The sequence below is a fragment of the Cynocephalus volans genome, chromosome 7 (genome assembly GCF_027409185.1).
Source record: "Cynocephalus volans isolate mCynVol1 chromosome 7, mCynVol1.pri, whole genome shotgun sequence".
Lineage (NCBI taxonomy): Eukaryota > Metazoa > Chordata > Mammalia > Dermoptera > Cynocephalidae > Cynocephalus > Cynocephalus volans.
The window spans coordinates 59,546,424-59,565,260 of record NC_084466.1 but is presented as its reverse complement, the minus strand read 5'-3'; the positions used below and the strand labels follow the sequence as shown (position 1 = coordinate 59,565,260).

The 18,837-nt window shown below is 39.5% G+C and overlaps 1 protein-coding gene across 6 annotated transcripts in view; it reads left to right on the top strand.

Annotated features, from left to right (window-relative positions):
• The window catches only part of VWA8 (von Willebrand factor A domain containing 8), a 427,373-nt gene extending 410,802 nt beyond the window's left edge, over positions 1 to 16,571 (top strand). For 5 of the 6 annotated variants that reach the window (XM_063102173.1, XM_063102175.1, XM_063102177.1 and 2 more), the window contains 3 exons: positions 10,326 to 10,424; positions 11,352 to 11,590; positions 13,811 to 14,657. In XM_063102173.1, coding sequence (XP_062958243.1) covers positions 10,326 to 10,424; positions 11,352 to 11,590; positions 13,811 to 13,919 — 447 coding nt within the window. In that variant the 3' untranslated portion in view covers positions 13,920 to 14,657. Of the gene's footprint in view, positions 1 to 10,325; positions 10,425 to 11,351; positions 11,591 to 13,810; positions 14,658 to 16,193 lie in introns of those variants that run through there. The other variant, XR_010024043.1, reaches the window with a different exon arrangement.
• The last annotated feature ends 2,266 nt before the right edge of the window (positions 16,572 to 18,837 follow it).

The window sequence follows — 18,837 nt, the reverse complement described above, 5'->3', positions numbered from 1 at the left end:
AGAAACAGTGCATTAAAATCTTTCCAACAGAAGGAAAAGACCTTAGGATTTCACAAAACAAGGCCTTTGAACCTTTGTCAGGAAAACGTGCTTGGGCAAGTGTCTGGAGGTACAACAGGGACCAGGGGAGGCATATAAGTCCTGTTTCTGCAAATTCCTGTCATGTCCATTGACTTTAGAACTGGGGTCACCTCAGAGGTCCTGTACTCCAGCTTTCTCATTCCACAGACAGGAAACTGAGACAAAGAAACATGAAGGGCTTTTCCCAAAGTTGGACGGCTACTTGGAGGCAGAGTAGGATGGAACTCAGGACTCATTTTGTTTTGTTATGGTTTTTTTTCTTTTTTGTTGTTGTTTTGGTTTATTTTTAAACTTTCCTCTTTATTTGCCTTCTCTTGTATTTTGAAAAATTTTAAACCTACAAAAAAGTTGGAACAACAGTAAAATGAACCCCTATATGCCCTCACTTAGATTCACCAGTTGTTAACATTTTGCCACATTTGTTTTATGTCTCCCCACTCTGAATCATTTTAAAATAAATTATAACCATCATAATACTTACCTTTAAATAATTTATTATACTTCTCCTAAGAGTAAGAATATTCTCTAACACAACCTCAATACCATTATTACACCTAAGAAACCGATAATGCCTTAGAATATGCAACCCAAATCCACTTTTCCCAACTGTCTCAAAAGTGCCTTTTATAGTTGCCCCTCACCCAGGATCCAGTCAAAGCCCACCCTTACTTTTGGTTGTAATGTCTCATTAGTCTCTTTTAATCTAGAACAGTCACCTCCCCTATCACTAGCTTGTTTTGCTTTTAATGACAGTCACTCTCAGTTGTCTTGTAAAATGTCCCTATTCTTGATTTGTCTGGTTGCTTTCTCATGGTGCCACTTGTCCCAATATCCCCTATATTTCCAAAACTCCTAACAGGCCTTCTCTCCACATTGGTAACACTGGAGACTTTTATCCTTCTGCCATCCCTGCCATCATGTATGGGACCTTATCTCTGCTAGGGCTCTCCAGGTTTCCCCTTTAGAGGGCAGGAAGGAGGTAGGATGGAGCTACTTACATTCTGTGAGAGCTTTTTTGTTTATAATTAAATTTGGGGGTATAGGTAACGAGCGCACATAGTACAACATGTAAAGATACAAAAGGAGTAAAGTGAGGAGTGAGCCTCTGCTCACTCCCTGTATTAGTCTGTTTCTGTTGCTTATAACAAAATACACAGAACTGGGTGATCTATAAAGAAAACAAAATTTATTGCTTACAGTTTCAGAGGCTAGCAAGTCCAAAGTCCAGGGAACACGTCGGGTCAAGGCTTTCTTTGGTGGTGACTTCAGTGACGGCAGGGTATCACATTGCGAAATGGTGGAGCAGAGAGAGCAGAAAGACAGACTCTCTCTTCTCTTAAAGCCCTCAGAACCACACCCCTGACCACCATTTTTATTCCATGGTCCTACAATCTAATCACCTGTTAAGGTCCCAACTTTCAGCTGCTATAATAGGACTTCCTACCCTCTTTACACTGTCACAGTGGGGACTAAGTTTGGGGGGGACATTCAACCCAAGGCAATTCCCTCCCTGCCCCCAACTCCAAAGTCCCCTCTCTAGTGGCGACCACTGTCAGTGGATTTTCTGGTCTCTTCTCAGAGATACTTGGTACATGACATAAAGTAGCTGTGTACCATGCACTCTATTCTACATCTTTATGTTATATGATCATATTCAACTATTTAATCTCTCTGAACTTTCATTTTTTTCATTTGTGAAAGAGGCATAAGGAGTAGGAATAACTAATGAAAGGATGTAATTTACTCAGAAAATATAAAATGATACATGAGCAGATGACAGTTGGAGGAGTTCCTAGTGAAAAATGTATATTCCATAGCCCAGAGTGGTATCACATGTGGTATCTTTAGGAATTCAGTGGTGCAATTTGAGACTCTCTATCCCCCAGTTCCAGACAGTTTTTAATGTCGTCTTCTTGCAGTTATCCCTGGGCTGTAAAGGTGTCTAGTCTGTATTTGCTTTGAAACCTTCAGAAGCCACTGGCCTGGTCTGGTGATCTGGACTCTTCGCTGTCTCTCTTGGCATCTGCTTTGTGTTTTGTTTGGCTTAGGCTCAGCTCCTGAGCTGTGGGTCATTACAGTCCAGATTCAGGAGGTTCATTTGGAGTCAGCCTCTGCTTTTTATTCCACATTAGCATAACCCATACCAAACCACAGGGACCCACAAGCAAGAGTTACTGAAAAAGAAAGGTAATTCTGTGGCAGGACACATTTCTAAGCTATTTAGTTTCTCATAATTGTTCTACCAACTGAATTCACTCATTCCAGGAATAGCATTCACAGTAGGTCACTTAAGATGAGCAACATTATTTGCTTATAATCAGCATAAATTCCTTTAATCTTATAACCAACATAATTTTTAATGTTCATATAGTGCTTAAACACTGGAGTAGAGGGTGGGATAGTAACGGTTATGTGAGCCATTTTAGTCAGGAAGCATTTTTTTTCCTTTACCTTCATTCCAGTCTGTTCCTTGTGATTTCTCCAAGCCCCTGGGAATGTTTTCTCTGTACTCTTAAAATAGACCCCCTTTCCAAAAGCTCCTAATGCCTTAATTTTTTCTTCTAAGTACTCAATAACACCAAAGTTAGGTGATTATTTCTCCACCGAGCACTTAAATAGGGACAGCAGAAAACACATTTATTCAGTTATTCAGAAGTTGGTCTTTGAAAAAAAGGAGGGGGGGGCTTCAAATTTATTGTTTCTATGAAGGCATATATACTATATTCTAAGGCAGTGGTTTTCTAACAGTGTATCAAGGAACTGTTGAAGGGAGTGGGCAGAGTGAGTGGGCAGCACTTTTTGCCCCATCTTCCTTCATTCCCTGTTCAACTAAAACAATTCCACTTATATTGATACTGCACGATGTTTCATAAGCTGGGCTTTTGTGTAATATTTCATTTGGAGAAAGAGTTCCACCCCTAAAAATTTTTAAAGGGAAAGAAAAAGTTAGAAAGCCACTGTTCTAGAGCCAATACTGGATTATTATTTCTTATATACTCTGAGGACTTTCTTTTTGGAAAAGGTATCTTCGATCCTCAGATTTAGATGATTCACTCTCTTGATGAAGGAAAATAAGGCATAGGTGTTTCTTAAACTAAGAGAAGCAGTATTTTTCATTCCAATTCTTGAGTATACCATTGAATTTTCATAAAACCTTGGTGGTAGAAATGATCTTGGAAATTATTAGCTCCAAACTTTTTGTGTTACAGATGAGAAAATAAGACTCAAAGAGGTTACCCGTGCTTTGCCCAAGGTCACACTGTTACAGAACAGACTACGGAGAAACCAAGCAAGAAACCAAGTGTCACTCAGAGGGTTGGAGAACTCAAAGATTTATTACACTAGCCGGCCCAAAGGAGTTCACACTCCAAAGTCTGAACTCCAACTCCAGGCTTACAAAGGGTTATATAGGTTATATTCTTCTGGGTTGTAGGTTTCCTTCTCTCGAAATCCACATGGTGGGGGCTAAGCTGATACAAAAGATAGTCGGTGTTACAGCTGCAGTGAAAAGCCAAGATTCCTGACTTCCACTTCAGGGCTCTTTTCTTAGTTGATATTTTATCCCTATTTCTTGCAGCCATTTTATTTTTGCCCAATCAGTGTTTTTTAAAAACGTAATTCAGGAGCAAGTGTACCATTTACATAAAGTACTCTATTGTCTCCTACCCTTGGCATCTTACCATCTAAAGGAGGTATAATAGATAAACTTTTCTCAAAGATATCTGGGTCAGAAAGGCTGGGTTAACTCCCAGAAGGACGTGGAAAGATATGCTTCACAAACAAGCACCTGCTGGGAAAATATTTTCTACCAAAAATAAGTTCAGTGTCTGTAATTAACCTATTCCCAATGTCTCAGGAACATTTCACAGGCTTAAAAATGGAAAACAGTCATCCTATCACTTTAGGCTTTGAATATATTATTATTGCTACATGGAGATAGGACCAAAGAAGGATATACAGACATTTCTGAGACCATTCAAAGTTGAAAAAGAATTCAGAATTGATTCAATTGTTGGCATAGAAATATTGGCCATGCCAACCCTTCCAAAATTTAAGTAGAGGTGGAAGGGGAGGGGTAGTTGGGGCATGGTCATTTCTCTATAGTAAAAACAATGGGTTTAGAGTCAGAGCACCTGCGTTTGGCTTCCACCTGTGCCAACACTAGACCCATACCTTAAAAAAGTCTGTTAATCTCTCCAAGCATCAATTTCTTCATTGGTGAAATAGAGATACACCCCCACTCAAAGGTTATGGCGAGAATCAAAATAAGATGGGATGTATGGAGGCGCTTTGTAAACTATAGTGAATATACAACCACTGACCATTATAGTCATTACATGTATTCTCCTATCCTTTTAATGACCTTGTGAGGTGTAAAATAGAAATTATCCCTGTTTGTCAGAAAGGTTGTGACTTAACACACGTACAGTGTTAGAGATTTTCTAAGCCAGCACTGTTTATAAGGCAGAAACAAGGTTTGAGGAGGTTAAGTGAGTTGCTCTAAGTAAAAAAGCTTGTTCATGGCAGAGCCAAGTCTAGAATCCTTGACCTTTCAGAATGTTATTCTTTCTACATTGACTTCTAGGACATGAAGAAAGGTTAGCCTGCTAAAATTATAGATGCTAACTAACATCCTAGGGCTCTGTTGGCACTTCTCTTAGTTTTTTAAATGCACATATTTATCTTTTAATCCTTTGCTGCCCAAAGTCAGTAGTGCCATCTTACAATGGTGCGTTTGGATTTCTTGAAGGAAGTTAGAATTTCACACATTGTCAGTCTTCAGAAACACCCTCAGATGTTGTCTCATACCTACTTCTAATGTGGGTGCATAATAAAGCATAGCCCCTCCTAACACTAGCAAATGATCATCTTTCCTAACAGCAATTTAAACATGAATCTTATTCATAAAAATGCTAATAGAGCTTTGTTCTTAGCAGAGCTTTCTTTGTATTCTGAGTATTATAAACATCTTTAATTGACAATAAACTTTTGTCTTAGACTGAAACTCAGCATTTGTTTTCTTTGTTACACCTTTCTCTAAATGAATAAGATTTCCAAAAGAAGGTATAGTAAAAGGACATTTAAACATATTTCTAAAGTAAAAAAAGTATTTAAATTGGTCCTCTCTAGTTGAGGCTTTTCTTTACTACTGTGGTTTAGCATTTATGTTGAATGCTACATGTTAAACACAGGAATTTCAAGGATACTCTGAAAAATGGAGAAATCATGATCATAAAAATTCTGAGCTACTCAGAAAGCTTTATAATCTAAATGTTAGGTGGTTTGGTATGTCAGTGAGGCTCTTGTGTATTAACTCATGATTTCCCCATGAAAGCACACTTGAGGCCCCATCTAGTTCGATTTCACAACAGTCATGGCAGGAACCGGACTGACTGAATGGCCGAGTCAGGAGTTAGACAAGGAAATGAATGAGTTCATGTGCTTTCTGCTTGAACCCAGACAGTTTTGAGGATTAGCAAATTACCATCTGTAAAACATGTTGGAATCCTTGGATAGCAGATACTAGATAATGACAGAGGAATATTATTTTTAATGGAAGCTTAAAATGATCTACACCAGGGAATGTTCCACATTTGGATGTACTTGGGATTCCTCTCCAGCATTTTATTTACTTTGGGCACAGAATAATCCCCAGGCCCATCTGGAAGATGAGAAGCCAGAGCCCACAAACCATGTTATAAGCCCCATTCTGACTCTCAGGTGTCTTCTCTGGCCTTTGAGATACTAACTAAACACAGACAAAGGCTGATCTTTCTGCGAATTGCACTTTCCTTGCCACAGTAAAGAAAAGAGCAACAAAAAAGGAGGGAAGAAAGGAGGAAGGAAGAAAAAGAGCTCTGCAACTTGCCTATCTTCGTCTCATTTGCCTGAAAAAGTATAGTAGTATTTTTTTTTCTCCTGGGCACATATGTAAGTGGTAGATATATCAGTCAATCAATCAAGTAATAGATAGTTGCTAAAATGTTTCTAAAGGTTTTAATCAGTCAGTATCTTGTTTTGATAAAGAGCATTCAACGACTCTATTTGTGGACTGCTATTTGTTTAATAATTAGCTAGCAACTTTTTTCCTTGCAGTGACCAGTTATGTTGGCCCTGTGAACAGACCACATGGTTAAAGATTTCTATAGTCTCATTCACTGTCATCTGATTAGTAAGAACTCTAACCATCAGTTAAACGGAAGGAAAAAGTCAAATACATTCACAACCCTCTCACCTCAGCCCACTACTTCCATGTCAGGGAACCCATCTTATTCCTTCATGTGTAAGATCTTAATGAAAGCAACCTGCCTGGCACCTTCTCAGGTGAACCTTCCTCTTAGCTACAAACAGTTCCTGCTGTGACCATTGTCAAATCAGACTTGTCAGGGCCTCCCCTGAGCATACTTCATGAAGAATTGTGCAGGCTTTCTCCACATCTGTGCCAAACCTAGCACTGAACACATGGGTGACTTTAGTCAGGCATATGCTCAAGCCAGTAATTTCCTATGCTGAACAGCTTTTAGGTTTCAAGTTTAGTTGTTACCTTTTCACTACATTGACAGCAAACTATACTAAAAAGATTTTCTTTCATATATGGAATGTGTTACATCCTTAAAAAGCATTTATTGTTGACCTTTTTTAATGTATTGTTTAACTTATTGATAAATTTCCCTCATAATTCTTTTGTATGATCCTTTGCATAAGAAAAGAAAAAGAAAAACCTTAAAATCAGGCATAGAATAATCTCCAGCCCCCTGTCTGTGGCCCTCCTCTGATCATACCCTCCTATGAGGTGCAGTGTCTATGGGGTCAAAGGGGCATACCCACTTAGAGTCTGTTTCTAGATCACACTCCTGGTACCGAGGATCCCCAACTGTTATGATCAAGTGACCCCAAGCCTGCTTCCAGGTCCCGTGTGGGCCTCTTTCCTAGTTTCACCTTCCTGGCCAGTGGTGTGAGCACCCTAAGGTTTGAAGTGTAGCCAAGGGACAACCGTATGCAGGGTGTATTGGTCTGGTTTTTTTTTTGCTGCTTAGAACAGAATACATGAAACTGGGTAACTTATAAAAAATAGAAATTTATTTCTTACAGTTTTGGAGGCTGGAAAGTCCAAAGTTGAGGGGGTGCATCTGGTGAGGGCCTTCTCGGTGGGGACTGTCTGTCCCTGAGGTGGCCCAGGGTATCACATGGTGAGGGAGCAAGAGCATGTTCACATCCCTCTTCCTCTCCTTAGAAAGCCCCCAGTCCACTCCCTGATAGCCCATTAAACCATTAACCCACTAATCCATGAATGGATTAATCCACCCAGGAGGGCTTAGTCCTCGTGATCCAATCACCTCTTAAAGGCCCCACCTTCCAAATACCGTAGTCATAGTTCCCACCCTTTTAATTCTTTCACAATGAGGATTAAGTTTCAAGATGAGCTTTAGAGGGGACATTCAAACCATAGCAGAGGGTTATGGTGGAGTGTGGATGTGAGGGCTCGGTGTCCATACACGTGTACGTGAGGCACCTCATGGTAGGGAACAGAGCCAGCCATGAAAGGAGGGCACGGGCTGCAGGCCAAGGGCCAGTACTGCCCATGCTGCTGTGTTCTAGCACAGAACTATGAGGAATCCGAGTATATAAAATTTGGCCTTGGCTGTCCAGGTCATTATAATGTACATTTGTCAAGGTAGGAGGGCAGAATATATTTTATCTAGCAGTTTGTAGCCAGATGTATAGCTTTTAAATATTTAGGCATCATGCATGGGCCTCCATTTATGTCTCCCTCTTCGTGATGACTGCTAGGTCTTCATCTCCAACCACAGCTCTCCCCCAGTGCACAATTTCAGGACGTCTACAGTGGAACTCATTTTCCCCAGGTAACCCCCCTTCTGACTTCCTATTTTACCATAGTAACACTTTCAGCAGGAATGTTTCTATTTCTTTTCATTTGAAATATGACAGTTTCAGTTATGTTATGGGTTGTTTTTTGTCAGCTGGCTTGGGCTAACCACTATTTATCCCATGCTTGTTGAGATGAAAAAATGCATTCCAGCTTCCAAACAGCTTATTTGTAGAAGAATGTAACCCACATGCAAAAGAGAAGCTTCTTATTGCCCCAGCTTGATTGCAAAGTTACTGCATTTATGCAATAAGCATACTAGGCTTTCTCATAGATACTAAAAACTTAACGATGAGTAAGATACGGCCTCACCTTCAAAGAACTCACCATTTTATTTTATTTTATTTTTTATTTATTTATTTTTTTAAAAGATGACCGGTAAGGGGATCTCAACCCTTGGCTTGGTGTTGTCAGCACCACGCTCAGCCAGTGAGCAAACCGGCCATCCTTATATAGGATCCGAACCCGTGGCCTTGGTGTTATCAGCACCTCACTCTACCGAGTGAGCCACGGGCGGCCTAGAACTCACCATTTTAAAAGGAACAGACATCAAAAGAAATAATTTCATTCACCTATAACACCTAGAGTAGTGTTTTGCACATGGTAGGTATTGATTGATGGTTGGTTGGTAGGTATTGGTGATTCTCAAGCATTTCATCCCATAGTATTCTGAGGGCTCCTAAAATCTTTTGTCCCAGACTCACACTCAGGATTTTCTTTGCAGATGCGCCAGTTGCCCAAGGTCTATTCTAACCTTCATATCAGCATCACAAAATTTTTAGAGGGAGGTAGGAGAGAAGAGAGAATTTGGGGGCAAACTCAACAGTTGGAGTTGATCTACCTTGCCCCAGTTATAGTTTACTCAGGCCCCAAACTTTCTCCCAGATTCTGTAAAAGAGTTGCATCTGACTCCCATCTCTAGCCTTTCTCAGTAGACAGTGCTTTCTCATGTACTTAGCTAGATAGGGAATTAAAAATGTACTTCCTAAACTGAAAAATATATGTTATACACTATTAAGAGGAAAAGCACATATCACATGATCAACATTATTCATTTTAGCTAAAAAATATATTGATGTAGATGTATTTGTATGTGAACATGCAACCTTGTACACATATACTGAAAATAAATAAAAGCTTATACAACAAAAATTAACAGAGGTTATCTTTAATGGGATTATAGGTAACTTTTACTTTCTCTTTTGTGCTTTTCTGTGATTTCTACAAAGAATACATTTCACTTTTGTGAACAGAAGAAAATTGTATGTATTAATTTTCTATTGTTGATTAACAAATTACCACAAGCATAGCATCTTAAAATAATGCTTGTTTATTAACTCATAGTTCTGTAGTTCAGAAGTCCTGGCAGGCTTAGTTGGGTTCCCTGCTTAGGATCTTACAAGGCGGAGATCAGGGTGCTGGGCACACTGGGTTCTTACCTGAAGACTGGAGAAGAATCTGCTTCCAAGCTCATTTAGCTTGTTGGCAGAATTCATTTCCTGTGGTTGTAGGACAGAGGTGCCTGTGGTCTTGCAGGCTCTCAGCCGGGATTGCTCTCAGGTCCTTGACCTATGGCCACCTCCATTTCAGCCATAGATAACTCCCTCATGTCAAGTCCCCCTCACATCTCAAATCTTTCCCCCTCCCCTTCTACCACCAACCAGGAAAAGCTCTCTGCTTTTAAAGGGCTCATGTGATTGCATTAGACCCACAAAGATGATCTTTTGTTTTTTTCTTAACTCAAACTCAAGTAAATTGAATTACATCTGCAGAATCCCTATTGCCATTTAAGTTAACATAATCATGAGTGATATCCCATCATATTTGCAGGTCCTGCCTACACCTGAGGGGAGAAGATTCTAAACGGCATGTACAACAGGGAGCTGGAATCTTGGGAGCCACCTTAGAATTCTGCCTATCACTCTGTGTGTGTGTGTGTGTGTGTGTGTGTCTGTGTGTGTGTATGTGTGTGTGATTTTTTTTCAAGTGTGTGTGTGTGTGTGTGTGTGTGTGTGTGTGTGTGTGTGTGTGTGTGTGTGTGTGTGTGTGTGTGTGTGTGATTTTTTTTCAAGTTTCCCCTAATAGTTAAGAATGGAATTCGTGGTAGCCTGGAGTCCTCATCACACTTTCTACTTCCTACTTGAGAGCAGAGATCACAGAATAGGATGGATCTGAAGTGAATGAGTCTGAAATTTGTTTTCCTTTGTTAATAAACACACATCTGTCTCTCTGCACTTCCTTATAGCCATTTGTTGAGCAACTTTGAACAATAACAGTCCAAAGAGTTGGAGATTTATAGGCCCAATGACAGTTCTTTAGTAGACAGATTTCTAACCTCTGATTCTCTTGTGTATAGTATGACATCGCTGGACACTCTGGAGATGGCTACAACATTGGCCTGGTTCCAATTAACAAAATTCCCAAGGACAATAAGCAAAGACTAGAAATTCTAAAGGTAAATACATCATTTACTCCTATATTGTAAAAACTTCTATCAGATTTGGTAAAGACTAAAAAGATTCACTGAAGAAACGGCAGATATAGGAAAGAAAAATACTTTCTGTTTCACAAACATTCAAGCATTAAACTGAGAAGACACCTATTGTGCCTAAAATTCTTTTCTCCACCATGCAAAATTTAAACCTTGTTCCCAACATATTTTTGGGACAGTCAGTATTGTATTGGGATTCTACAACCTGGGTCCCCTCATAAGTCCTATACAGTTCTTCTCAGCCCTTACGTGTTCAGTAGAAGGAAAAGAATGACCACTTTTAGAGTATTCTCTATCTCTAACTTTATGTATCTCTTAGTATTTTCTAATGATAAATTTAATTTCACATACTTAAATCTGCAATAGAAACACACACACCATGATTTTAAAGTAAGTTTCCTACATTGCAATTGATGTGAGAACAGTGTTTAGTATGATAACTTTGTTCATTGGAAACAGTCCATTCCTTATTTTTCTCCTATATCATCTTCATCTTCCAATACGATACCAAGTTTTACATTTTCTTCCATATTCTCACTTTAAATGTAAGCTTGAATTTTAAAAGGCAGTGCCAACTATGATAGTTTTGGAATGTTTCTTTTTTCTAAAAAAAAGTCTATACCAAATACAAATTAAATAGAACTCTCTCAGAGGTTTATTACACATGTGTAATAATTGGTATTGGGCTGGCCAGTTAGCTCCGTTGGTTAGAGCGCACTGTTGATGACACCAAGGTCAAAGGTTTGGATCCCCATACCAGCCAGCCTCTAAAAAAATAATAATAATAATAATTGGTATTTATGCATTATTATGGTCAATAGAAAAATTATCATGTTTGTTAAAAAAGAAGTTTCTTATCTGTGGCTTTTGTGCAATGTCTCTTACCTCCAGACCATGCAAGCCCACTCTCAGTTCTGCATGAGTGGGGACTACACATTAGAGGGGACAGAACATGCCATCAAGGAAATCGTCAAAGAAGACGCTGATGAGTACTTTGTCATAGTCTTGAGTGATGCAAATCTGTCACGATATGGAATACATCCTGCCAAGTTTGCCCAAATCTTAACAAGTAACCCTCAAGTAAATGCTTTTGCCATTTTTATTGGCTCTTTAGGTGATCAGGCAACCAGGTAAGTGTCATCTCAGGACACAGCAAAGAACAGGTATAGAGATACTTGAATACCTAACACAAGCTGTTTCATGGGCATGAGCATTGTGAGGAACAGTGAGGGAGATGAAAGAAAAACAAAATCTAGAGTTACTACCCTCAAGGAGCTGATAGTCTAGTTGAGGGGATATATTCTAGCTTATATTTGGATGAGCAATAATAATTTTAAGTTAACTTTCAGTTCTATTTAAGCCAACAATAAAATTTTTTTAAAAAGAACAAATTGACTTGTCCACTAATAAATTAGACAGTATTTTACACATCTGTCATTTTATGTCAGGGTCCTAAGCTAAGTCTAATCAGTTTGTGTCCAAATCATATGTAAAATAGTGAATATCTACTATTTTCCTAGCATAAGAGATAATGTAAATGTTTGTATTTATGTCTCTCTATATATTATATGTAGACATATAGAGACAGATACAGATATATCTCCATACATCTCCCCAATAAGAAAGGATATGTGTGTGTGTATATACATATATACATATATATGTGTGTGTGTGTACATTTGTATACACACACACAAAATGTAATGCTCACATTACACATCCCTTCCTCCTGGGGAGACAAGGCGGGTGAAACACATGCAGACAATGTAAGACAATACGTGTAGTGATAGGTTACACTGAATATACGAATAATCAGTAGAGAAATTTATGGCCAGGCAATAAAATACCATTGGGGATGATCTGAAATGAGTGATCTGGAAACACTTTCATAACTTGAACACACTAACATTTATCTTTTTGAATTACAAACAGAGTTCATGGTTTTTCTCTGCTTAAAATACCTGTAAAAAGCAGAAAATACAAGTGAAAGTATATCTCCTCACACACACACAAAAAACAAAAACAAAAAAAATCTCTGCCTGAAGCACAAAGTAATACCTTTTTGTTACTCCAGCTCTTTTACCTGTCATGCTCTGTGGTATAGCATCCTCTATAGACTAGGAAATGATTTAGTCCCCAAAATGCTGACATCATTTGCTCTTTCTATTCCCTTCACCTTGCTGCAGGGTTGCAGAGTAAGGTTGAAAACAGACTTAATATCATGTAATTGTAGTCACTTTATTACAACTCACTTTGCACTTTTTTTAGTTTTATGTCTTAGCTCTTTATATCTTCTAGAAACTTCGTGTCCTAAAATGCAAACCATGCCTTTTCTGTCCAGATTTTCCTCAGTACCAGCTCAGCAGGCAGATGGCAAGCTCAACAAATACTGATTGAGCTGAAATAGCTATTTTGTCTTTCTAGTGAACAGATCTGTTTGAGTACTTAAGAAAGCACAATAATACCCTTGTGGTTTCCTAGGGAAATGGTCCAACATCCACTGGCAAAAGATATGTTGCAGAATTAGCTGGTCTACCGGGTATGCCAAATGTATGATACTACGCAGGATGGTTGACTTTTATTAACTGTCATTCCAATACCCAACTCTGTTGGCATAGTGAAAGGAGGACTTATTTTGAATAGAACTGTGTCTTACAGTTTTATTGCCTTTAAAATGGCCTTTTGTTCTAAATGATAAATTGGTATTTAAAAAATTATCATAAACTATATAATCTCAGTGTCATCAAAGCAGCAATTAGATAATCTAGATTGCATTTTATATTGTGTGATGTGGAATTTAAAAAAAAAGAGAGAGGGAGAGGAAGAGAGAAAAAACCACTTGGTGTTTGGCTGGGCAATATTTTGGAGGCCTGTTTTCTAAGGAAGGAAAAGCACTTAGAAGTACAGTGTGAGGCCAACATGTTGGCTGGACTCAGGTGAGCTAATCCTAGATGGATCCCTAGGGCTTTGTTCCATCAAGGGAATACAAAATACCAGGAAATGACAGTAATAAAAGGAAGAAAATTTTTTCCTTTCAAATTCACTGATTTTCCCACTGAAAAGACCGTTTTTTTTCTGTTTCGTTGCTTTCACTGACTCTCTCCCTATTGCTTTTCCAAGCCTCTCGTTGCTTAGTGACAACCAATTTAATTGCAGGCAGCGGGCAAGGCATTAGAAAGTAAAAACTAGTAGGCCAGTTGCGCAATGGATAATGCGCCTGAGTATGGATCAGAAAGTAAAAACTTCCTTTCCTAAGAAACCATTTGGATGCCCGTGGTTTGCCAAGGCAGGAGGTGAAAGGGTAGCCCTAATTTCCAATGGTAATTTTCTTTCCCTTTCCATCCTGGCAGGCTTCAGAGAACTTTACCAGCAGGCCGGTCTTTTGTTGCCATGGATACCAAGGACATCCCTCAGATTTTACAACAGATCTTCACTTCCACCATGCTGTCAAGTGCTTAGGAAATGCCCCTCATCACCCTGATGACCCACGATTTGAAATAAGATAGGAATGAAGAGTATTCTGAAGACAAGAAGACATGTACAAAATGAGCCTGTGCAATGCCTGGACAATTCTGGCATTCCTGGGTCTTCCTAGACTTGCTCAGTAGTCAGAATTCAGAAAAGTAGCCAGAAGGAGACTTGTGCATGGAAATCTACAGCCATTGATGGGTGTAGAAGTCATCAGAGAAAGCGAATTGACCTGCGTTTTATAAAAGGTCAGAGTTAAAGGAAGGTGGTTTGAGAACTGTGGTGCTTGATCTGTTTCCAGAAACCTGAGGGAAAGAGAATACCTTGCTTATGCCTTAAAACATCATCTGCTCGCTTAAGATAAGGAAAGCGACCCCATCTGACCAAGCCTTTGATGCCACTTTCTGACACTGAGATACAAGTCTGTGAAATCCACACCCAACATGCTCCTGTCCAGTAATTATTTTTATTTTGTCCCCATTCTGTATTGCCCAGCAAACAATGATTTTATAGTATTTAACTCACTGGAAAGTCCTTCCAACAGCAGTATTTTATAAAAGGGTGGGTTTTCTCAATGATTCCATTTTCTTGACCAAAGCCAAAAGGAATCAAAAGATCCTTGGAGTACTTCCTTTCCCATGTGACTTTTAAAAGGCTCTTAAATTATAAAGAGCAAATGTCCTATTTTCCCTGCTTCCCAAGTGGAAAGATAAAGATGTCTTGCCTCAAGTTTCCTGTTTCTTCTTATTCTAGTGCTTCTCAGAAGTTTTACACTACTTCATTTTGGCATCCAAAATGTAATGCTCAAAATAACAAATGCATATAAGAAAAATTATTTATTGAGAACATTCATATAAAAAATTGCTTAAATTAAAAGGCAGTATGTTTGAACTGAATGGTTATTGGAGAATCCTTTAGCTGTAAAAAGAAAAAAACCTTTTTTTCAAGCTTCATTTTTTTTTCTTTCAAAGTGTACCTTATTCCCACCCACTCTTGGGATGACGTTTATTTTTTTATCTTTTTTATTTTTTTGTCTTTTTGTGACTGGTAAGGGAATCGCAACCCTTGGCTTGGTGTCGCCCGCACCGCGCTCAGCCAGTGAGCGCACCGGCCATTCCTATATAGGATCCGAACCTGTGGCGGGAGCGCCGCTGCGCTCTCAAGCGCTGCACTCTCCCGAGTGCGCCACGGAGCAGGCCCGGGATGACGTTTATTAATGGGCTCAATGACACTTTGTTTAAAAACAAATGCTTCGGCAGAAGTCAGTCTTTCTCCAACCATATATGTAACAAAAAGCACCATCGATGGCAACCTGTGAAATGCAGGAACACCAATGTGTACGTGCTTTCTTATCATGAGTAGGAAAAACTAGTCTCGCTAATAATGTTACCTTTTTCACTCACATATATTGAAATCCTACAGGTAAATAATTTCATTTTAATTAATTATAGGACTGAAGAAAAGATAACATCCGTTCGTTCCTCTACCCCATCTCCCTATCAAAAACTGTCAAAGAAATAAAAGCATCAGATTTCCAATGTGTTGTTACCCAGTGAGTTTGCATGGCTTTCTTATTTTTCTGGCCAGATGCTTGCTTCATGTATTGAATCATCCAGTGATGCAATTTCAATCCAGTACATACCTATAAAAATGTAATCGCATTAATAACATATAACAGCAGCAGCTAGCATTTACTGATTATTTACTGTGTGCCAGGTATATGCCGAGTGATTTCATACATTATTTCATTCAGTCCTCACGATAGGGCATGGTAAGATGGATATTTTTGACCTTAGTTTACAAATAAGGAAAGTGATGCTCAGAGAATTAAAGTCACTCTCCCAAGATTCTGATATTAGACTTTTGGCTGTTTTTTATTTTTTTTTTTAAAAGATGACCAGTAAGGGGATCTTAACCCTTGACTTGGTGTTGTCAGCACCACACTCTCCCAGTGAGCCAACTGGCCATCCCTATATGGGATCTGAACCCGTGGCCTTGGTGTTATCAGCACCGCACTCTCCCGAGTGAGCCACGGGCTGACCCAGCTAACTGTTAATTATACTATTAACATCCTCATTTTACAAATTAAGAAACTGAGGTTTATAGAAGAAGTTCAAGAAAATTCGCCATGCTCACAACCAGGCAAAGTAAAGTTGGACTTCCAGCCCCCAAACCATTTAATGACTGTGTGGACCCCTGTCAACCCACACCTCGTGCTGCTGCTTACATGTCGCTCTCTTACTGCCTTTTTCTCTTTTCTTCTAGTGTGGCTTCTCTTCTTGTAACCTGTCCACATTTCATCAAGCTCTCTTCCTTTCCTTTGTACTCAGAATCTATCCCTGCTCACTTTGGGGCATTCAGGTGTGGGGACTGAGGACATGGGGAACACTTCTAATTGCTCCTTCCTTCCTGGGCACAGCAGCGAACTGAGGAAGTGCCTGTTCAAGTGGCAGCTTAACCCCGAAGGCGAGCCCTTTGCTAGCAGCTCACTGCCCCTGGAAGGCCTTGGAAGTTGAATCCGAGAGTAATTAAAGGAACAGCCTTTTAACCAAACCTCCCCATGTGTAACTACCCAAGTAAGCAGAAGCCATTTTTTTGACATGGAAAGAATGTTCTCAAGTAACCTAACTTCCCTTTCCCCAACTCGTCAGATATCCTTTGCAACTGTTATTAAAAAAAAAAAAAAAAAAAAGGACTCTTGACTTTTTTGTAAAAGGGAAAGATGATGGGGGAGGAGAGGGGAGCCCTAAAACATGAAGGTTTATTTTCACTGCTTGCAATACCTAAGGAGTGTGTGCATTTATTATTAAACGTACTTAATTATAGGCTGCTCCAAGCTGTTCCCAGGCCCTTCTTAGGGCCAGGACGTTATAATAAATGCGTTGTGCGCCTCAGGGGGGTTCCATTGAAAGGCATCTAACCCCTGTCTCCGTAGTGAGTGCATGTAAGGCTGAGAGGGTTCATTGTTATCCGTGAGCAGCCAGGAGGAATGAATGCTGTGAATAGCCACAGTATATGATCCATTTCCCCCCAGAATCCTCTGTGTGCCTCAACCAAATGACCTCATCACAGCTGGGGTGGCTCGAGCACAGCCACAAGAAGTGGATCAGAGCGGGAGTACTTGTAGGGAATCCATCAGATGTTTGGAATGAATCATTTAATTCTTTACACCCTTTCCTATGAACTCTCAGAGGAGGAGAAATCCATCAATGCCGGCAGGATTTTCTCTAAACAAACTGTAGGGCTTTGAAAGCCATTTAGAAGTGGTTTTCCATAGACAGCATTGTCAGTGTCCCTGAAAGGCCAGCTCTAGAGGCTCAACCCTCCCTCCACCTGGCTCCTTCCTGTGCCTGTCACATCAGCCAAAAATACATTCCTCAGTGGATAGGGCAGAGAGACCCAGGCTGAGGGCAGCAATAGCGGCAGTCGCTCATTTGTTGTCTTTCTTTCACAAATAGAAATATTCCGATAATCACAATTGTAAGAGAGGGTCTGCAGATTCTAAGCTGCCCTTTCCTGCCTGTACAACTTCTTTCTGGAATCGTATCTCAAGAATAATCAAATGTTCACTTGTATTTGCTAACTTGTACGTAGCTTTTTCATCTTATTCAGAAATAAAATGTCAACTTTTAAATTTTTTCCTGACCAATAACATATAGCTTTTAAAAATACTTAGATGAAGAGTTCAATTTCTGGTCAGGGTTATATCATTAAGTTCTTACCTTTTTTCTAAGATGTGCTGTGGCAAAAGTACTACAAGTAATTTTTAAAAATTTTTTTTCTATTTTCCAATTTTCAATTTTGGGGAGAATTTGCAAACTCTTGGTAGAATTAGTCTGTAGAAAGGAAGTTCTACACACTGGTCAGCTATCAACTACCTGTGTAGTTGGGCTAGACACTTCTGGGTCTCAATTGAACTAAATCTGTGAACTGAAAGGGTTGGACAAAATGATCCCTAACACTAAAGTCTCATGTTTTATCATCTCATACAGGGAATTGACTTGGTCCCTCATACAGCTTACAAGAGCCACATGTCTTCAGAGTAACTTTTGTCTCCAGAACCCCACATACATATTAGCAAAAGGTAACTTCCTGCCCATTGTACAGAGGATTTTGGCACCTGTATCAACTACCCTAACAAAATAGTGTTAGTGACTGAATATGCATAAAGTTATGTAAACATTATTAGAATTAGACAAAAGGGACTTCCCCTCATCAGCTGAACAGAATATTTGTTTGATGGTATTCACAAGATTTCTGCCTATTGTCTCATACTTTACACTTTGCTGTCTTAAAATAAAATTACATATCTGCTGATCTGCACAGTAGAAATCAAAAAGGATCAGTAATTGGAAAACTACTGAGTGTCGAGAGCTGACCTCTGTGCTGCAGCTGAACAATGCACAATTGTGTGTGTGTTAAATTGTTAAATCCTGTAAACAAAAATCTCCTCCAGAGGGGAAAAAATGCTTGCCAAGCAAACATCTCAAGTTGAGAATGATTTGACACTCTGTTTTGAGACTAAGCACTGTCTGGGTCTTTCACCTTCAAACAGAGACCGCGTCTATTCTTGCTGGGCCAAGCACATTGGTGGTGGAATGCCAGGGTTACATAATTTTTAAATCAAGTGGTGCTTGTGGTATTTGGCCACTCAGAACAAAGTATAACACTCTTTTAAAGTGGTTTGAGCCCCGAGGGTGGGAAGAACGTCATGTTCTGCTATAGGGAGCCCACCAGGGGACATGTAAACGCTAAGGAGTATCAGCCATCTCTCATGGTCTTTTCCCTCTTCTCACAGGCTTCAGTGAAAGGACTTTGGAGCTGCCAGCTCTTTCCCAGAAGGAACAATAAGAGTACAGTAAACTCCAAAGATGGTAGATGCGACCACAGAGGAGTTTCAGAATATAAG